The 21153-nt window shown below is 41.2% G+C and overlaps 1 protein-coding gene across 10 annotated transcripts in view; it reads right to left on the bottom strand.

The window, feature by feature from the left end:
* Nucleotides 1-21153, bottom strand: part of DLC1 (DLC1 Rho GTPase activating protein) — a 377601-nt gene that overhangs the window by 244056 nt on the left and 112392 nt on the right. Inside the window, exon 5 of one of the 10 annotated variants that reach the window (XM_059685549.1) lies at nucleotides 8973-9598. The exons of the other annotated variants lie outside the window; for them this stretch is intronic. Coding sequence (XP_059541532.1) covers nucleotides 9491-9598 — 108 coding nt within the window. The 3' untranslated portion in view covers nucleotides 8973-9490. Of the gene's footprint in view, nucleotides 1-8972; nucleotides 9599-21153 lie in introns of those variants that run through there. 10 annotated transcript variants of the gene reach the window in all.

Here is a 21153-nt window from a genome sequence, read left to right on the forward strand (position 1 = left end):
TAAATATTAAAATCACATTTTTAAAAATAGATTTGATATCGGAACCAAAACTTAAAAAAAAAAATCTATGCCACAGCAAGTAATCATTTATCTGTTATCTGTGTTAGTCACCTTGGGCTGCCAGTCCTGTCAAAACTGCCTGGCTTAAACAACATCAATTTATTTCTCACTCTTCTGGGGGCTGGAAGTCCCAGATCTAGGTCCCTCAGATTTTATTTCTGGTGAGGACTCTTCCTGGTTGGTAGATGGCTGTGCTTTTGCTGCATTCCCACGAGGACGTTCATGTGAGTCCATGAGGGAGAAGGACAGCCAGCTCTCTGGTGTCTCTTCTTGTAGCTGCACTAATCCTATGGGATCAGTGCCCACCCTTATGACTTCATTTCACCTTAATTAGTGCCTTTTGCTAAATGCAGTTACATTAGGAGTTAAGACTTCAATATATGAATTTTGAGGGGACCCAAGTCAGTCTGTAGCATTATGATTCTAGCATAACATTTTAAGTCATTAAACTTGAAGGTCCAGTATATATTCTTATGGCATGTATAAACACAAAGTAGTACTCATTCATTAAAACAACCTTTTATTTATTTATTTATTTATCTATCTATCTATCTATCTATCTATCTATCTATCTATCTATCTCTTAAGCACTGTTAATGCAAGAGAGGGTATTTTTCTGGAATTTGAAGTAATAGCTGCTGACTTGGCATTATCTTTACAGGAATTGATACAATCCAGCCAGATTTTAAATAAAGCATTTCTTCTGGAACTTTTAATGTCATCTTTTTTGACTTTCAGACCTGGTCATGAAATCAGAAACTGCCCAGTGCAATTCCCCTGTTTGAAGATGAGAACATTCAGTCCCAAAGAGTCTGAGTTGTCCAAATTCCTGGGCAAGTTATTCAAAGCCTTTCACAATCTGCCCCCATTTACATTTCATCTAAGATGTCCCTCCTCCTCCCGCACTGTGTGTTCTCACCGTGCCAGATTACTGGACGATTACCTTCAAGGCCCTGATTAAAAGCTCTCCAGATGATTTTGCCTGCACTCCCCAAACAGAATTGATTATTCATTTCTCTCTATTTAGAATTTTTCCAAATGCTTCAATATCACTTGTTGCATTATGTCATAGCAATTTGTGTTAGTTTATAGTCTCCATTAAGTTATGAGCTTCTTGAAGTCAGCAACAGGGTTCTATTTATATCCACTAATCCTACCATATAGGATGGCATGTTAATAAATGATTTCCAAACGAATAAAGTCATGCGGTTGCTCTATGGTACATGAACAATGGAAATTTGGGTCTCCTGATCAGTGATCTGTCCACTCTGAGACCACCCTTCCCTCTTAAGATGCTAGCTTTAGAGTTCTAGAAAGTCTCCTGGGACAAAACACTTCATAGCATAAGTCAGAGAGCCTCTGCAGTCTTTCCCTGAGTCAGAGTTTATATCCTAACCCACTGTCCGACCCCTACATGCTGCAAATACACCGTGCTGGAGAAAACTGTTTCATTTTTTATGGGACAAACTTCACCGAACTATCCCTCAAGTTTGACTTTTACTATTATGTCTCTGGCTTGCAGAACTATGCGAGGCCTGACAATGGTCACGTTTCAAGATGCTTTATACAAAAATCACTGATGCCCCAAACAGATTAAAGGTCAATGAAGTTAAGCCTGGGGCAATTGTTCTGTGAACTCTGGCACATTCTTACTGGGCTGCTGCTGCTTTATTGCTTTTGGCCCTTCCCTTATGGCTTAACCGGGATTGTGAAATTCTGAATAAAGTTACAAAGAGACAGGTTGATTCTCTTTTTGTGAATCCAATGCCCACTCTTTTCATCTTCAGCTTTCTTGAGAATTATAATAGTTATTAAGCAATTTTTTGCAACAGATGTCTTAAACTCTTATGAAAATTCAAGTGGACAAAAAACAACAACACTCATCCGTTTCAATGCTCTGTGACTATCCTGAATGAATAACATTAGGAAATTTTGTACTTTCCTGAAGATGTAAAAATGCTTGGGAGAAATTAGAAGAGGGCCATTTGATAACAAAACATAGAAATTCCATTTAGGGTACACATTTTATGTAAACACCTGTATAATATTTTCATAAGTTAGGTATTATCTTAAAAAAAGATGAGAACTTTCTAAAAATTCCCTGATTAATCTTTGAAGGCTAATCCTGTTATAACACTTGGCTTTGTCACAAACACTCTGCCACTGTAAGGTTTTATGGGACTAATAGCTGTAAGTCAGAAGATTCTAACTTGCTAGTTAACTGAAACCAATGATACCAGAACAAGTCTCCTTTTCACATGTGCGAAGTACACAGACAAAATAAACCTATAGAAATACACAAACACAGATGCTTTTATTTATGAATAATAAAAATCTTAGATATTAAATAAATATTAATGTAAAATTAATATTTACATCAAAATAATAAAAATATTAAATATGCTTATTGACACAACTATTAATATGAATGTTTGTATTATTAATATGAACATTAAAATAAATTTTAAAATAAAATACTAACAATAAAATAATGAGGAACTTCATTAAAGTGCTAATCAGATGAATGAGGTTGCAAAGCATACGTGCTGTCTTGGTAAAAGAATGGGGAAGGCCCAGCCAGTGTGGCTCAGTGGTTGGGCATCAACCCATGAACTAGGAGGTTACAGTTAGATTCCCAATCAGGGCACATGCTCAGGTTGTGGGCTCCATCCCCAGTGTGGGGCGTGCAGGAGGCAGTCGATCAATGATTCTCTCTCATTGATGTTTCCATCTCTCTCTCCCTTCTTCTCTGAAATCAATAAAAATATATTAAAAAAAAGAAGAAAGAATGGGGAAGGCCTTTGATTTGCATTTAGTCCAAATATGCTCAGTTTCTCTGGTAGTAATTTTTCTTACATGCATGTTTAGCTGCATGGACTATTATTATTTTTTTAAATATATTTTATTGATTTTCTACAGAGAGGAAGGGAGAGAGATAGAGAGCTAGAAACATCGATGGGAGAGAAACATCGATCAGCCGCCTCCTGCACATCTCCCACTGGGGACGTGCCTGTAACCCAGGTACATGCCCTTGACCGGAATCGAACCTGGGACCCTTCAGTTCGCAGGCCAACGCTCTATCCACTGAGCCAAACCGGTTTCGGCAACATGGATTATTTTAATTTGTCTTTTACATTTTGTTCTGGTCTGCAGTGGGTAAAATAACTGCAACAAGAGTTTTTTCCTTTAAAAATAAACATGAAAATATTTTTTTTCCACTTTATCCATTATAACTCTTTCCCAAATGACCCAATCGCAAAACACAAGGTTACAATACAAAGTACAACATAAAATCCCTGATCAGGAAGGACCCCAATTAAAATGCCAACAGTAAAGGGAAATAAAAAAGAGGTGATGAGTAGAAAAATATTTCCCTTTTGGTTGAACCTAAGCACCCAAGATGGTGATTCTTTTAAATATTGTTTCTTTTCTTCTTTTTGTGTATACTCACTGACATAGTTACTCAAATTAAGACTAGTTACCTTGCAAGATTGTGGACTATATTCCTCCTTAATTTACAAAACTATTTGTAAGGCAATGCCTATTTCATTGCACAAGAGCAAGGCAGTCACAAATGAACTTTTTACAGAGCATTTGTTCTCTGTCCTCTCTGCTATCTTGCAAATCCTTTCTCATAAGCGGATCCGGAATTCCTGGCATTGAAATGGCTTATTTTGTATCCTGAACCCATCAATTTGGCTTTATTGGGTAATGTTACGCTCAGGTAATGCTATACAAATCTGGGCAAATGAGTTTTGCTTCAAAGACCTGGGACTGAGGCTATGAGGAAAAAGGGCCCAGTTCCGCAGGGACGCGCACCTGCAGCTCTGCTTGAGGTCAGTGGGCATCTTGACTACCGGAAGAAAGAACGTCTAGTTTCAGCAGGTTCAGCAAAACACAACTCCTTCTAAACAAAGCACCGGAGAGGAAATCTCAGCAAATCCAGTGATGTTGAAATTTGCCCGGAACAGCAATCCTAAAACCGGTTTTGTGACATCCAACAGTGCCTTCAAACATTTAAGGAGTTTTGCAAAATTCTTTACAAAATTCTCAAAATACACTTAACTGTTTATTACCAAAAACTGATATGAAATAAAAAAAAAATACGAACCATGCGATGTTTCAGGAGAGAAGTTGGACAGTGTCATAACATTAAGTAGTGAGACACTATTGTAACTTTTAACAAGTTGGAAGTTTAAGTTCTAAAGCATTGAAGTATGTACCAGAACATGCATGAACTTAAGCTGATGCTATTCAGGTTGTTATGGAATGAATGAACAGAAACACCCGGATATCACAGATGCATTTACACTTGATGGAGTTTGACAGGGACGGGATAATTGCTAATTGGAAGACTTATGAAGAGCTCCTGCATTAACATTTTATTTTATCTAAGTATATTTTTACCAGCGGCCTGGGTGCACGAAATTCGTGCATGAGTAGGGTCCCTAGGCCTGGCCGGCGATCAGGGCCATCAGGTTCCCTGCCTCCCCACCTCCTCCTTCCCTCACTCCCTCAGCACCCCACCACAGCTGCTGGTCGCCCACCATGTTCCGCACTGCCCCTGGTGGTCAGTACATGTCATAGCAAGTGAAAAAACTCCCGTTCTGCTGGTTGAACTCCCGAGGGGACACTTTGCATATTAGCCTTTTATATATATATATAGATTGATTTTTAGAGAAAGAAGAAGGGAGAGGGACAGAGAGATAGAAATATCAATGAAGGAGGAAGTCATTGATTGGTTGCCTCCTGCTGGGCTCCCATCAGGGATTGAGCCTGCAACCCGGGCATGTGCTCTGACTAGGAATTGAACTGACGACCTCTTGGTTCCTGGGTCGACGCTCAGCTGCTGAGCCACAACAGCTGGGCATCCTGCTTCAACATTTTTAAAATAATATATTTTATTGATTTTTTACAGAGAGGAAAGGAGAGGGATAGAGAGTTAGAAACATCGATGAGAGAGAAACATCGATCAGCTGCCTCCTGCACACCCCCTACTGGGGATGTGCCCGCAACCAAGGTACATGCCCTTGACCGGAATCGAACCTGGGACCCTTCAGTCTGCAGGCCGACGCTCTATCCACTGAGCCAAACCGGTTAGGGCCTGCTTCAACATTTTAAAAGTGTGTATGCTAGATTCTCTATTCAGATATTTAAAAGCATTCTCCCAGAACTGGGGAGATTCTTTCTTTATCTGACGCCATAGGAGACAGATAACCTGAGTTCACAAACAAGCTGGCTTGCCTTGAGCAATTTATTCCATGTCTCTGAATCCTAGTTTTCTCTTCTGTAAGGGGAAAATAAGCCCCACTCCTCTCCCCTGTTGAATTATTTTGAGAATTAAATGCACATAAAACACTCAGCACAGGGGCCTGCTCAGAGTGAACACTCACATGTTAGCTTCCCAAGACAGTGGGTGCAACCTTGTCTGTACATCACAACCACCTGAGGAAATTTAAACCATGCTAGCCAGTTGCCCCTATAAACCAACTTAAATCAAAACCTGAACTTAAGGACCACCCTTATGAAAGGCCCCTGGTTGATTCTAATTGCAGCCAGGGTTGCAAATCACTGCTCAACCTATCCAATTAGTCTACAGTGGTTTTTAACCTTGGCTGTGCACTGAAATCACTGGGGACCTAAAAACATTGATGCCTGGGTTTGTGTTTCTGATTTAATTGATACACCGTTCAGCTTAGGAATTGTGAGTGCTAAAAAATTCTCTAGTTAATCCTTAAAAAAATCTCACTTTATTGCATTAAAAAAAGCTGCACATATTTAATGTATACAACTTGATGAGTTTGAAGGTAAGTATATACCCATTAAACCATCACCACAATCAAGGCCATAAACCCATCCACCCATCACCTCTGAAAGTTTTATTTTCCCCCTAGTTAATTCTAATGTGCCTAGATTGAAGATCATGGATATCAGGAGAATAACGCTTATTCTGTTTGTAGTTTGTCATTTCTTTTCTCTTATAAATAGTACTAGAGGCCCAGAACATGAATTCGTGCACAGGTGGGGTCCCTCGGCCTGGCCAGCAATCAGGGCCGATTGGGCCCTTCTCGCTTAGTCCCGATCGGGGCCAATGGGGGCTGGCCAGCTGGGTAGTGACTGCGGGAGGTGGACCAGTTGGCAGGGGAGGGACCACAGGAGGGCTCCAGGGTGTGTCCGGCCCTCTTGCTCAGTCTCAATGATCCAGACCCCAGCAGCAAGCTAACCTACCGGTCAGAGCGCCTACCCCCTGGTGGGTAATGACCAAATGGTCGGACACTTAGCATATTACGTTTTTATTATGTAGGATACTTTTTCTGACTGTGAAAATAATATATGTCTTAAAAGTTCTAAAATGTAGAAAACTATGAAGAAAATAATAATTTTAAAAAATCCATAATCTCATTGCCCAGAAATAAGTATCATCAACAGTTTGGTTTGTTTCCTATTTTATATGCTAACTGTTTTGTGTGGTTGGGCTCATCCGGTATATACAATATTATACTCCTGTTATTTTTTATCTTACATTACAACATTAGTATTTTCAGTGTCATTTAATACATATTTTAGGTATCGTTTTAAAGAAGTAGCATAGCTATAAAAATTTTTTATCACATATTATTTTGCATATTTCAAAGAAAGTTCCAGACAAAATATACAGGAAGTTTTTGCACACTTCCTCCACCCAAGTGAAATGTCCTTCCTGGTAGGCTAGGGAGGAGTACACTCAAGCTTCTTGCTCCAGGCAGAACTCAAAGGGCTGACAATGGGTCCGGCTGCCCAAGTCCTCATCAATCCCGTTTATCAGTAATCTGTGAGGAAGAGACAGCACGAGGTGCTGCACATTGGGCCAGGTAATGATCCGAATGCTAGGCCAAGCTAAGATAGCTCTCCAGCCCTGACCGGTTTGGCTCAGTGGCTAGAGCGTCGGCCTGTGGACTGAGGGGTCCCGGGTTTGATTCCAGTCAAGGGCATGTGCCTTGGTTGCGGGCACATCCCCAGTGGGGGGTGTGCAGGAGGCAGCTGGTTGATGTTTCTCTCTCATCGACATTTCTAACTCTCTATTCCCCTCCCTTCCTCTCTGTAAAAAAATCAATAAAATATTTTTAAAAAAGATAGCTCTCCAAAAGTCACAGCAGGAAGAAGAGGGAAGAAAGAGAATCTCCTAAAACCAAAGAAATATATCCAAACTCAGAGCCAAAGTCACGGGACGCAATAGATGCAAACCACTAAACTTCTGAAAAATCAGCAGAATTTTCCAGTTTCCTGTCCCTCAAAGAGGAAAATATTGAGGAGTGACTTAAGTTGAATTTGCTTACAGGGCAGAAATGAAAAGCACATGATTGGTCTATGGAGTTGGTGTAGAAGCTGAAGGCAGATTCTACAGGGAAGGTGAACTCGATGACACGAGAGGAGGCTGGGCAGTGAAGCTTAAATGATTTGGGGGAAATCAGGCAGTAAAACTGGAGAGAAAGCCACGTTTTAGGCTAGCTAGCACTGCAAAGTCTGGCTTAAGAAAATGTTCTGAACATCCTGCAAAGTATAGGTAACAAAGTGTGAATTAGAATCTTGTCCGGGGGCAGTCAGATTTCTGGGTGCTCAGTAAAGTGGGGAGCCAAGTGCCTGATAATGTACTAATTTCAAGGGTAAGCCTGAAATTAGAGGTAAACTCCAAAGTAGGTTAAGCTTTCCTGGATGCATTAGCTCACATCCCTTCCCCTTCTGAACATGGATATCTGATTCTCATAATCCGAGATTAATCATCTGCTATCTAGTATTATTGCCTAATTTTAATTTTATTATTTTTAAAAATATGTTTTTATTGATTTGAGAGAGAGAGAAAGGGAGAGGGAGGGAGAGGGAGGGGGAGAGAGAGAGAGAGAGAGAGAGAGAGAGAGAGAGAGAGAGAGATCGGCTGCCTCCTAATGCCCCCTACTGGGGACCGAGCCTGCAACCTGGGCATGTGCCCACCAGGTTATTGACCTGGCAACCTTTCCATGCATGGGATGATGCTCAACAAACTGAGCCACACTGGCCAGGGCTGTGGCCTAAATCTTAAATGTGTGTTCATTCTGACACTCAAACAAAACTATAAAACAAGGGGAGGTGTGGAAGAGGGAATGGAACTTACAGTATGTTTAGAACAAACTCAAACTTAGCGAGTCTGCAGGCCCCGTGTGACCTAGCCACTCACCCTGCGTCAGCCACACTGGCCCTTTCCCATTCCTTAAAGCATTCCAAGCTCTTTCCTGTCTCAGGGCCTTTGCCCTGGATACTTCCTGTCTAGAATTCTCCTCTCCAGGCTCTTTGCATCCACATGACTGGCTTCTTCTCATCATTTGAATGTTCGAGCATCCTAGAGAGACCTTCTAGGCCAAGCATGTCAAACTCAAAGGCTAACACGGGCTAAATAAACAAGGTTTAAGTTCATGTGGGCTGCAAAAGAACAAAAGCTTCCATTTTCATAGAAACGTAGGTTTATTTCAATAGAAACATGCTGAATACAAAGGACTGAAATGAGTCATCGTTAACCTAGAATAATAGAACGTTTTAATAAAAATTAATATTTTTTCTTGAATATTAACTTACTAGACATTGAATAACTGCACAAATTAATATGCGTAATGCAGATAAACCTATTTTTCTTGTTCTCCGAAAGCAACATAGTTCCTGTTGCGCACACCAAACAAGTCAGTCCAAGACTAATAAAGTGGCAATTGGCTGCTAAAATATTTGCTGCTAGTATCAGCGGAGAGAAATTGTGCACCTGTACATAAGGGAATCAGTCATTAGCGAACGTTGTAGTTCATTATTAATAATTATGTATAACAGGATATTGTAAAAATTAAGTTACGAAATTTTTATTAAATTGTTTCTTACATATCGTTATATTGGTTGGGCCGCAAAAATATTTGTTGTGGGCTGCATGCGGCCCGCGGGCTGCGAGTTTGACATGCTTGTTCTAGACCACCCCGTGGAAAGATTTACTTCCTCATATCACCATTTTCTGTTTTCCTGACTGAACTAGCCTTCTGTTGATCTCCCTGCCACAATGCACTCATTCATTTATTCTTTAATTATGCATATTTGTTTACCCTGTGCATGGTATGGGCATACGATAGTTGGTCTCTACCATCAGGAGGCCTACACTGTAGAGGGGGATATAAACATTAGTCAGATATTCATAAACATAATTTCAAAACCCTAACTCTGTTAAGATCTACAAATGAGAGCCCGTGGAACTAGCCTGTATTTCACGTGGAACTTCTGTGTAGTTTGTTATCTGCTGTCCAGCTGAAGGGTGGAGTCACTGCTTTCTGTCTGGTTCTGCACACTAGCCCAGAGCAGCACACTGTGAATGAACCCTGAGCATTTAGATTTACTCTGTGAAACTTCCAGGTAGTCCTGAGAACTGTGTACAATTATTCCTGTCTTATGGATTAATGGCATTGAAGTTCAGAGAAGAAATGAGTCCAAGGTTCAAATGCTGGTGACAGGAACAGGAATTGAACCTGGTCCTTATTCCAAATCTTTGCTTTTTCTGTGACACAAAGGCAAGGAAGAGGCAAAGAATAAATTATTGTAAATTGCTTACTATGCTCAGGCCCCAAGCTCATGGGTAAAATGATTTTCATGTGTTTGCCCCATAAAATGAAAAGCCAAAAACAAGAACACCCTCCTACCATGTGAAAGAATCCAACTTTGTTTTCCAATACCATTGCAGGACCAACAAAATCTAACCTCGCCAAACATGCTCAAATATTTCTGTGTTTGGTGATTGCAAAATCGGATTTCATTTGGATCTCTTTATATTTGGCTCCAAAATGACAACTTGGATGATCAAGACCAAAACTGTAAGCTGTGTGGCATTTGCTTTACTTGGCTAAAGGAAACCAGGTACAAAGGCACACAATCTTAACTCTTTCTTTTACCCTGAGAAGTTCTCTGAAATTTGAAAAAATTTCCATAGTGGTTTCTTTGTTACTTATACCTTGAGTGTTAGCAGGGAGGTGTGTGTGTGTGTGTGTGTGTGTGTGTGTGTGTGTGTGTGTGTGTACATATATGCCCAGGTATGATTTTGCTCGCATTTATGCTTTTATCTCCTCTTTTTCCTGGGATCTCTCCTTCCAGATTTTGGATAGTACAGGGCTGGACTAAAGCTTTAGAGAAAAGGCAGGAGCACAAGGGAAGCCAGAGAACAACTAATAAGGTGGTTTCTGGTCCAGACACTCAAAGGACCCTGAACTCTGCATGTAGCATCCACCTACCAGCTTTCTGTTGAGCTTGCTCCCCCAGTTTGCTCCCCACTCACGGTCAAGCATTATTTTTCAGTTTCCAGATTTCTGGGGAATGCCATTCCTAGCTCCCCGTTCGTTTGGTGGCCATTAATCCTGGCACATAAATCTCTAAGTGTACATGGAGTCTTTTTTTTGGAACAGGATTAGATGAATTTTAATCTTATCACATACTAGAAATGTTTCCCCCAAACTTTTCAAGGCTCAATCAAAACTAAACACCTTTCCTCTTATTAAATAAAAACATATATTTTAAGGAAAATTGTCTCATATCTCTAATTCATTTACCTGTAAACCATTTAAACAATACAAACTAATTGCTGTCTAACAAATTCTTTGATGTTGTTGAAAGCTAAGCGCCAAGTCTTCCCCTCAGATTTAATGAACCTCATCTCAGGTTTTGGCAAGGGTTAAACTTTTGGTGTGTTTGAGATTGCATGGAGAATCTGTGCCCAAAGACTTTCGACACTTTCTACAACTGGGACAAATGTCTCCCTGTTCTGATACTTAATTTATATTTAATCCAATCTGTATTCCATTAGTATAAACCTTAGCAATCTAATTCCACTTTTTAATTTGCATTTCACAACATCTCTCCTATTACTAGCCCTCATGTAGGTCCACAACATACCCTATAGGGATGTCTTTGTTGACATAAATGGCGAGAAAAATACTTTGAGTTGCATTGATTACCTCTGTCCTTTGGAGTAAAAAGAAGCACTCCAGGCTGTATCGAATGCAATCAGTCAAGCGCCTGCATGGCTGGCTAATATCTAAGGTGAAATATGAGGAGCTGATCCATCTCCCTTCGTGGTGTGTTTGTATTTTCCTCCCTATTTACTGGCCTCACTTCATCTGAAAATGCTATGATATTTCTGGGTTCCTCTGGATGGTCAGAAGGTTCTGTGCCTTCATCCTCTGTAGGTGTGAACATCCCTCCAATACAAGACACCCTTGAAAACACTGGAGGGACTAACGCCAGGTGCATAAGGTGCCACCGAGTTTGCTTTTGAGGATCTTGCAGCCTGCCTTCCTCTATTAACCACTTACAACACCTTCATTGTATATGCCCGAGCAAGCAGTTTTGAGACTGGGTTTCCAGACATGTGTCATTTCCACCGCATATTTAGCAGCACCTAACTGCCTGAAGTGGGGAGACCGGAATGTGAGGCATGTCTCACCAAGGAGTAGAGTTTTTATTTAAAAAAAAAAAAATCCCTGCACTGCTGATGGAAACGTCAACCTCCCAGCCCAATTCTTAAAAATAAATAAATACAAGGAGTTCCCCATGTGAGAGGCACATTAGAGATGCAAGATATTCATTTCCATGAAGTCACTCACAGCAGGCCTGTCTGGAAAAATGCTTTCATCTTCTGCAAAGGGAGGGAAAAATGTACTAGCAAGAGGGTTGAAAGACCGAGACTTTGAAGTAGAGGGTGAAGTGGGAAAAGTGATCCTTCAGTCAGGTGAATTCGGGCCAAACCAGACTAATTTCTCCTCAACCTCCACTCAATGCATAGAGCCCATAGAATGAAGACTTGGAGAGAAGCCTCTCCATCCAGTCCAAGGATGTTCGACCTGGGTTTCCTGCAGTCCTGTAGTTCCCACAGGGACCCCAGAGTGAAGAGGGCAGTGGACATAGTCGGTGACATGCAGTTTCAGCCAGGACAGCTCTGCTTTTACCGGCTTCACGGATGTGGTCGGCTTCAACTCTCTTAACTCACATCCATTGAGCATCTCCTGTGGCCTGCCTGGTACGATTCCAAATGTGACGCGATAGTGATTAAGATGGCCATGGCCTTGACTCCCTGTAGCCTATGCAGCCTGCAGGCTATGCAAGGTTCTTTGTGGGCTGGCGGGAGGTGAGTGAGTGAAGTTGTTCTGCTAAAAACAAGTGGTGATCCACCATGCTCATTTTGAGGCCGAATAAACAGAGATCCAGAGAGATACAGTCCTATGACTAATTAACTGAAGAATTGGGGCTAGAATTGAGAGGCCTTGGTTTTTGCTTCAGCTTTCTTCCTCCCAAGTTCAGACAGGAAGAGAAGGGATAAAAAAAATTTTAGAAATCTGCTCAGCTAGAGAGGATGCAAATTTCAGTCCTTGAACTTCCCCTGACTAGGTCTTATCTTCATTTTTATCCTTCGGAGTGTTTTTTCAAGATGCAATCAAGGCTGTCCGCCCATCCTTGGATGGGGGCCGACATATGCGTCTTGTTCCTTCCAGACCAATGTCTCCATTTCCCCTCCGATCGGAGGTCATCTGGCTGTGGTTTGTTCCAGGAGCTTTCCCATCAGTCACTCTCCGGGCATGTGGCCCCTTCACACAGTCCGGTCTCTGTGGAATCGCTCGGGCTATCTTGCATTCTTCGCTGCGTTGCATCACTTCCTTCCTTCCTTCCTTCCTTGTATGCATGGAACACTTTCTCTCCAGCCCCCATTCCTGCCTGCTCACTCTCCCAACCGTGAACTTTGCCTCTGTTCCCTTTCCTCTCTCTGTCGCCCTTGAGGCTGTTACTGTATTTTGTAATGCTGAAAACGAGCAGGGAGGTGGCAGGAAATCCAGTTTATTTTCCTTTTGGTTCTGTGCTTCTGCCTTGTCCTCTCATTCTCTCTTGACCACCCCTCCCTCTTTTCTCATTGGGGGGTTTCAACTTTAGACCTGGTCACCTGTCCTGCCTGCTCCGCATCCCTTCCCTTCCCACCACCTGCGATCCTGTCTCCTGTCAGGGCTTGCAGGGTTAGATCTGATCAGGCTTATGTGAGGGAGGCGACCTGCAAGGTTTGTGGGTGTGGAATGTTCCTCAGTCAGTCCTGACCTTAACTTGCCTGGGAATGTGTCACAGGGGATTGCTGGCCATGATCCTATGCTATCCTTAAAGATCCCGTAATACATTCAACATCCTGTTCTTGAGAACTGCCTACATTAGCTCACACATCCCAGTCCTCATTCAGGGCCAGAGGGAGGGAAAGCAAAAGAAAACCTCTACCTTCCGAAGGACTCCTCTTTCTTTGTACAACCTTGTTTCTTTGCACAACATTGTTTCTTTATGACAGCCCCCCAAAAACAAAACAAAAAAAGAAATCAACTCATGGACACAGACAATAAAGATGAAAAAATAACAACAAATCAAGACCAAACAAAATGTGCTTGTTTTTGAGAAGGGCTTGTGTTCTTTACAGTCCAGCACACTGAATCTTTCCCGTAGCCTTTGAAACCCTCAAACCAGGTTCTCTGTAAACTTTAGCTAACAACATTTGTGGAAGTGAGCCACTCAGTGGCTTATTCCTCTCTTTCATCTCTTTTCTTCATCTGAATCGGGCCACCTGAGGATGAATTCAACAGGCTCAGCCTATCTACTGGCACCGGTGCAAAGAACTCAGGTAGGAGAGAGTTACAAGAGATTCCTCAATTTGCAAAGGAGAAATGATGTCATTAGGACAAGAGCTTTGAGAAGTTTTGCAATTTAGAGAGTAATTTTGCAGACATGAGCATACACTCTCTTCTAGCCCCAATTACGATCAATAATTATGTGGGGTTGAATAGGGTTTACGGCTTTAATGCTGTTTTCCATGTGTACAGTGAACAAAGCTAGTCAAGGAGCAAGTCTTTAACCTTGGCTTCAAGTGACCACTGTGTTCCAAACAGCTGAATTTACTGCAGCAACATATAACTCAGAGTGGAAAAGAAAATTAGAGCTGTTTTGTTGGAAGAAATGATAGGAAATTTTCAAATAGATAAGATTTTGATCTCCACTTTAGAGCTAAGAGATTAATGTCCCAGCGTGAAGAAGGGCCCTTCAATGTCAAGTCTTCTATCTGCTCCGGGAGTATAGTTTCTATTAAACCAAGTCCAAGTTCATGCGGCATCTCTTTCTCTCTTTTCCACCTCCCTGTTTTGTTTTTCTTCCCTCAGAGCCTTGTCACCTTCTCCTTCACGGTAAGGGTACCACTGGCTGATTGAAGAGTTGCCCTTGCACTTCGTGGGGCAGCACAACAATAAGGTCAAGTTCTTATTTGCTGCAGGGACCCGAGGTTGAAAATGACACCAATCAGAAAGGATATATGCACCCCTATGTTCATAGCAGCACAATTTACAATAGCTAAGATTTGGAAACAGCCTAAGTGCCCATCAGCAGATGAGTGGATTGAAAATTGTGGTACATCTACACAATGGAATACTACGCTGCTATAAAAAAGAAGGAATTCTTACCATTTGTAACAGCATGGATGGAACTGGAGAGCATTATGCTAAGTGAAATAAGCCAGTCAGAGAAAGGTAAATATTACATGATCTCACTCATTTGTGAAATATAATGAACAACATAAACTGATGAATAAAAACAGATCCAGAGACAGAGAAGCATCGATCAGATCGTCAAACCTCAGAGGGAAGGGGTGGGGGTGGGGGTAAGGGGGAGAGATCAATCAAAGGACTTGTACGCATGCATATAGGCCTAACCAATGGACACAGACACCAGGGAGTGAGGGCATGAGTGAGGAGGGTGGGGGTCAATGGGGAGATAAAGACACTTATGTAATACCTTAATAAATAAAGAAAAAAAAAAGAAAGAAAATGCAAGGCAATTTTCCTCTATGTGGGAAAAGGATGCTTACAAAATATGTTTGCTGTCAGAGGACACCTTCCAGTGAAGCCATATGTATCTGTGAATTGAGTTGGCACAGGTCAGTCCTGGGAGATGAACCTAGATGGTCTGGTGTGAGCACATATAGTCCAACTTTTTAGGCTAAACAGACCTCACAGATAGGAAGGTGAGGATTGGATGTTAATGGCTCACCATTTCTAGAACAAACAGAAGTTTTTCCTGACTAAACATGAATGGTACCGATGTCAGCAATGCTCTTCCTGCTCAACCCTTCTCTGATGATGCTTGGAGAGTGGGGCAGACGGGGCAATGCTGCGGATGCATTACCTACTCTCACACGTGCATCTGACAGTCTCTATGTGCTTAGAGAACACATACTATGCCTTCCACCCATCTCCCTCTCTCTTCCACGGTGCTGAATAGATAGATTAGATTTGTTGAATTTGGCTGAACTTCAGATTTATTCTTTCCATTCAGTCTACTGATCTACCTCCTTTCAGTATTTTTGACTTTGTCAAAAAAGAAAAAAAAAAGATAACAATTGTTCTCACCAAATCATCAAAGACCGGCTTTTTCTGTTGTTAAATCAAATGGGCAATTTTTAGTCTTTATCATCTTCTCATGGCTTTCCTATAGCATATAAAAGTAGTAACCGTGCTCTCCTCTCAAAACTATGTTCTATGGTAGTCTCAGACAGTGCTCTCTCTTCAATTTTTTGGATACTCCAATTCCATTTTCTCTGGATGTTTCTCTCATTCTTCCAGTTGCTCAGGCAGAAACCCTGAACACATCTTTGACTTATTTCTCTTACAGAGAACATTGAATCCATCAGAATTTCTGTTTTTTTCTTTTTAAAAATTCTATCTAGAATATAAATGTTGTGGGTGTTTGTTTGTTTGTTTTTCACCATCACCACTGCTATTGCCTTGGCCTATACTCTCTTGCCTGGACTGTTACACTCACCTCCCTGGTTGCTTCCTTGCCCTGGCAGGTTGTTCTCAACACAGCAGCCACAGCAGCTCATTTAAAGCCCAAGTCAGATCATGCAACATCATCATTCAGAACCCTCCCCAGGCTTCCCTTCCCACTTAGAATAAAGGTCAACGTGCTCATTATGGCCCATGAGGCTTTTGGTGCCCTGGTGTCTCTCTCTTATCACTCAGCCCCAGCTAACTGACCCCTCACTGTGTTCCCAAACATACCTGGGGCACTCTTGCCCCAAGCCTTCTGCACTTGCTGATCAGAGATCTATATGGTTTGCTTTCTTCCAATCTTTACTCAAGATACTACTGTCTGCCATCATGGATGAACCTAGAGGGTATTACGCTAAGTGAAATAAGTGAGAGAAAGACAAATATGATATGCTTCCACGTATATGTGCTATCTAAAGAACAAAACAAACGATCAAACAAAACAGAAACATTTATAGATACAGAGAATAAACTGATGTTGCCAGAGGGGAGAGGGTTTGTGAGATGGGTTAGAAAGGTGAAGGGAGTAAGAAGTACAAATTGGTAGCTATGGAATAGTCACAGAGATGTAAATTTTAGCTTATGAGATATAGTCAATAATACTGCAATAACTATGAATGATGCCAGGTGGGTACTTTAATTATTGGGGGTATCACTTTGTAAATTATATAATTGTCTAACTACTGTGCTATACACCTGAAACTAATCCTATATAATAAAAACCTAATATACAAATTGACCAAACTGCGGAATGACCGGTTGCTATGATGCACACTGACCACCAGGGGGCAGACGCTCAACACAGAAGCTGCCCCCTGGTGATCAGTGCACTCCCACAGGGGGAGTGCCGCTCAGCCAGAAGACTGGCTCATGACTGGCAAGCACAGTGGTGATGTCGGGAACCTCCCTGAAGGTAGGCAGTAAGGAGTGAGGGGTCCTGGACTGCAAGTGGGTGCAGGCTGGGCTGAGAGACCCACCCCCAGTGCACAAAATTTTGTGCACTAGGCCTCTAGTATCAAATAATATTGAATGTGAACTTTAATTGAAAAATAAAATAAAAAAATGTTACTGTCAGAACTTCTTAGTGAGGCCCAACCTAATCACTGTCTCAAAGCTTTAGAACGTATCATTTTTAAATGTGCTAATATACTATCAACTCTAAAAAGGCAAGGACTTATAATAATTATTATTCCCACTTTTATTACTAATGTACAGTAGGTCCTCAGGTTACGTCGGAGATCCGTTCCTATGGTGTGACATAGCGCGATTTTCACCATAAGTCGGAACCCACCTACGTAAGCACCTACGTCACTCACATGGAGCACGTACCCAGCAGTAATGAAGTGAAACAGTGAAAATATTTAAAAGAAAGATAACAATTCCTGACCTTTACTTGTGGTAAATAAATAATAAAAAACGTAAAGCACATATGTACATATGTTGAAATGATGGAACTTTTTTTTTATACATAAATGGGAGATGGCGACATAACCACAAAATGACGTACATCGAGTCCGATGTAACCCAAGGACTGTCTGCAGTGTTTGCCAGAGTAAGTGCTCAATAAGCATTTGTTGAGTGACTAATTGACCAAATGTTTCCCATGGTTTTCTCTTAGTCTTTTTTTCATGTCATTTGAGTGTCGCCTGTTTAAAATCACCCATCTGCAGATAACACTGCATGGAAGATTTCTCCTTGGAGCTTCAGACATGTATATTTAAACACCCCAGGCATTACCCTTGACTTATGTATTCACTATGACTCTCTCCTACAAATGGCTGCAGTGGTTCTCAACCTGTCGGTTGCGACCCCTTTGGTGGTCAAAAGACCCTTTTACAGGGGTCGCCTAAGACCATCCTGCATATCAGATATTTACATTATGATTCATAACAGTAGCAACATTACAGTTATGAAGTAGCAACGAAAATAATTTTATGGTTGGGTCACAACATGAGGAACTGTATTTAAAGGGCCAGAAGGTTGAGAACCACTGGGCTAGAGCATATTGATGTGCATAATTGAAAAGTCTGGTTGCAGGGTTGTCTTCAGGGGTTGGCTGAAAGCGGGGTTCAAACAGTGTCGCCAAACCTGCAGGCTCTTGCTCCCTCCCTCAGCTCTGTTTTTCTACATTGGCTACGTTCTCAGTATCTCTTCCTGGGGTGGCAAGGGGACACCAACAGACCTAGCTTCATATTCTTACAACTCTAAATCCAAATTCAAAGAAGAGAGCCTCTTTTCTAGAAGGTTCCACAAAATTACAGACATTCAAACCCTAGTTGGACTAGCTTAGGACAGGTGGAGCCGGGCCTCCTTCACTTGCCACTAGCAATACAAACACACCATTCATACACCCTCATACATGATGGTGGCCAGGGAAATTACAGTATTTTTGGTGGCTCTGATCTGGGTCACCTGTTGTATTTTTTGGACAGACTTGCCGGCATACCATATGAACTGGGTTCTGAGGAGAGATCTTCAAGGGAAAATTGGGGATGGTTTTCAGGAGAATGGAAAGCGGATGCCAAAGATATTACTTGACTGGGTATTATCATATTGCTGGTTGCTCAGTCATTGTGAGATCTTGCTTCCTCCCTTCTCTTTACTCCTTACATTTTTATATTACTTACCATACAGATTATAATTCCTTGATATATCTTGGATTTATCCATGCCTCTTCCTATGCATTTCTGCTACCTCAGTTCAGGCCTCTTTGTTTTGTTTTGTGCCAGAATGACCCATTTGATAGTCCAGAAATGTGCTGTGGGCTTTCTGGCCTCCATGCCTTTGCTCTCACTGACTGTCTTGCCTGGAAAGTGCTTCTCTTGGCTCTCTACACTCTCACCAGGGGAGATCCAACTGTCCTTAAGTAATAAGGAATTACTTCTGAGCACCTTCTGTATACCCATCTTTCCCTGATGCCGTCAGAGAGAGTTAGGTGCCTCGCCCTAGCCTTCTCTGAATTAAAATTGGCTATACATTAGTGTGTTTCCCTGTTTAATTGTAAGTTTCCTTGAGAAGGTCTACTGTATCTCTAGTATCTAGCATGGCACTTGGCACATAGTAGGCACTCAATACATAATTACTGAATGCGTATATAAAATGCAAATAATTAGAAGGTATTATTTGGTATTTAAAAGCATCTTTACTACTGATCCAAGTACATCAGAAAAGGATCAAATAAAAGCCAGGGTGCTGCTATATTGATTCATTCTCACAAGCCAAAGACTCTTGAAAATACATTCACTAGGGAATGGTGGAAGCAGAAAACTAATGCATTAATACAGATTGGCACTCATTCATTTGACCTGCCATTTAAGATTTTACAATTGCAGAATGGGTACATCTTCTTGACCATTTTCATTCTCCTTGTTTACTTCCTTTTAAAATGTGTGTGTGCATGTGTGGTTTTGGTCCTGGGAAGTGGGATACTAAATGTCTGAAAAAAATGGGGCTCAAGAGAAGTGATCTTTATCAGGGATCATTTTAAAAGCTCCAGAAAATTCCACATCAAAGGTTCACATTATGCTTTCCTTAATACTGCTAATAAAGATTAAACATTTATAGAAAGAACTGCAATCAATATAAATCAGTGTTTCCGTGGGTAGCCTGTTTACAGCCATTTTGTACACAAACGGCAGTATTGTTCTAGGATTGGTCATCAGTTCACGAGAATTCCAAGAGAAAGTCCAAACAAATTCTTCCACAGTGACGTGGACAGAACATCATTTCTTCAGAGGCGCCGGTACAGCGCAGAAACCCCTCCTTCAAGTGTTGGCATTCATCATTGATGGAACTCTGATGCTCACTTGCTGGCATTCGATTTCTTACAATTATAAAGCAAACACAGTTCATGAACTTTCTGTCATATTTTGATCAAATTTTAAACCCTTTCCTCAACTTCTGAAACATGAAGGAACATGCCATTGATTGAAACAGGAAATTTAATAGAATCACAGAAGATACTTCACTTTAAAAGAAATAGTCATATGCACTCAACTTATTGGTTAGCACACAATTTTTGCTCATATAGAATGGGGCCTATGCATTAAGCTATTAAGAAGCCAGATGAACGAATTTGCCAGGACTATATGCATTTCCAATTTCTAATATACGCTCTTTAGACTATCCCTGATGAGGCGAGATGGCTGAGATGCCATAGGCACTAAGACCTGGCATCCACCGTGGGTTGGCTCAGAGAACAGCAACAAAGAAGTATAGCTAGAGGAAGCAGCAAGCATGGCTATAGCTGAAACTCACATGACAACTATTAAGATGGATGCAAAGAGGGGTGACTGAATTATTAATCTTTTCCATAATCCTTGTCTTCCCACACAATGACCACATTCATTAGTGTCACTTTGAATACAGAAGTGTGCTGTGGGCTTTCCCTGGCGATAAAAAGGCTCCTTCATATCTTTCGCTTTTCCTTGTGGTGGAATATTCCAGTCTTTCTGGGAACTTGACTCTGTAAATCACTTCTTATCATATGCTAGGATGTGTAGGACAAGGATGTCCTTTATGGGCTGTTGATCTTCTTAGTTAACCCAATTGTTTTGGTCCGTTTCTCAATTACATGTGCCCTCCATAATACATCCTAGTATAGAAAGTACCAGAATTTGATTCAGCTCAAAGAACAATTTGCCACAGAATTTAAGCAAGATGAAAATATACTATTTAAAATTGATTCACAAAAATAATTTTATGTACTCCTCTGAAGAGCACATCTGCTGTGTAAATGGCTGTCATTGTTAGAGGATTTACTGTGTACCAATCAATCTGCTAAGAGATTTACTCGCATAAATCACTGAATCTTTATGAATATCTTTTTAAAGGGGCTAGTTATTTAATTAAAATAAAAATATTTTAAAACTAGCTTATTGCCTACTAGAAAAGATAAAGGATAAAACACAAATGTTAAGAATACTATTATGGCCCTAACCGGTTTGGCTCAGTGGATAGAGCGTCGGCCTGCGGACTCAAGGGTCCCAGGTTCGATTCCGGTCAAGGGCATGTACCTTGGTTGCGGGCACATCCCCAGTGGGGAGTGTGCAGGAGGCAGCTGATGGATGTGTCTCTCTCATTGATGTTTCTAACTCTCTATCCCTCTCCCTTCCTCTCTGTAAAAAAATCAATAAAATATATATTTTTGAAAAAAGAATACTATTATGAACCTGTGTTTCTATGTTTCATGGACATGTTTACCATAATTTCCATGTTGGAATTG

This window comes from Myotis daubentonii, chromosome 2 (genome assembly GCF_963259705.1).
Source record: "Myotis daubentonii chromosome 2, mMyoDau2.1, whole genome shotgun sequence".
In the NCBI taxonomy this organism is placed as follows: Eukaryota; Metazoa; Chordata; class Mammalia; order Chiroptera; family Vespertilionidae; genus Myotis; species Myotis daubentonii.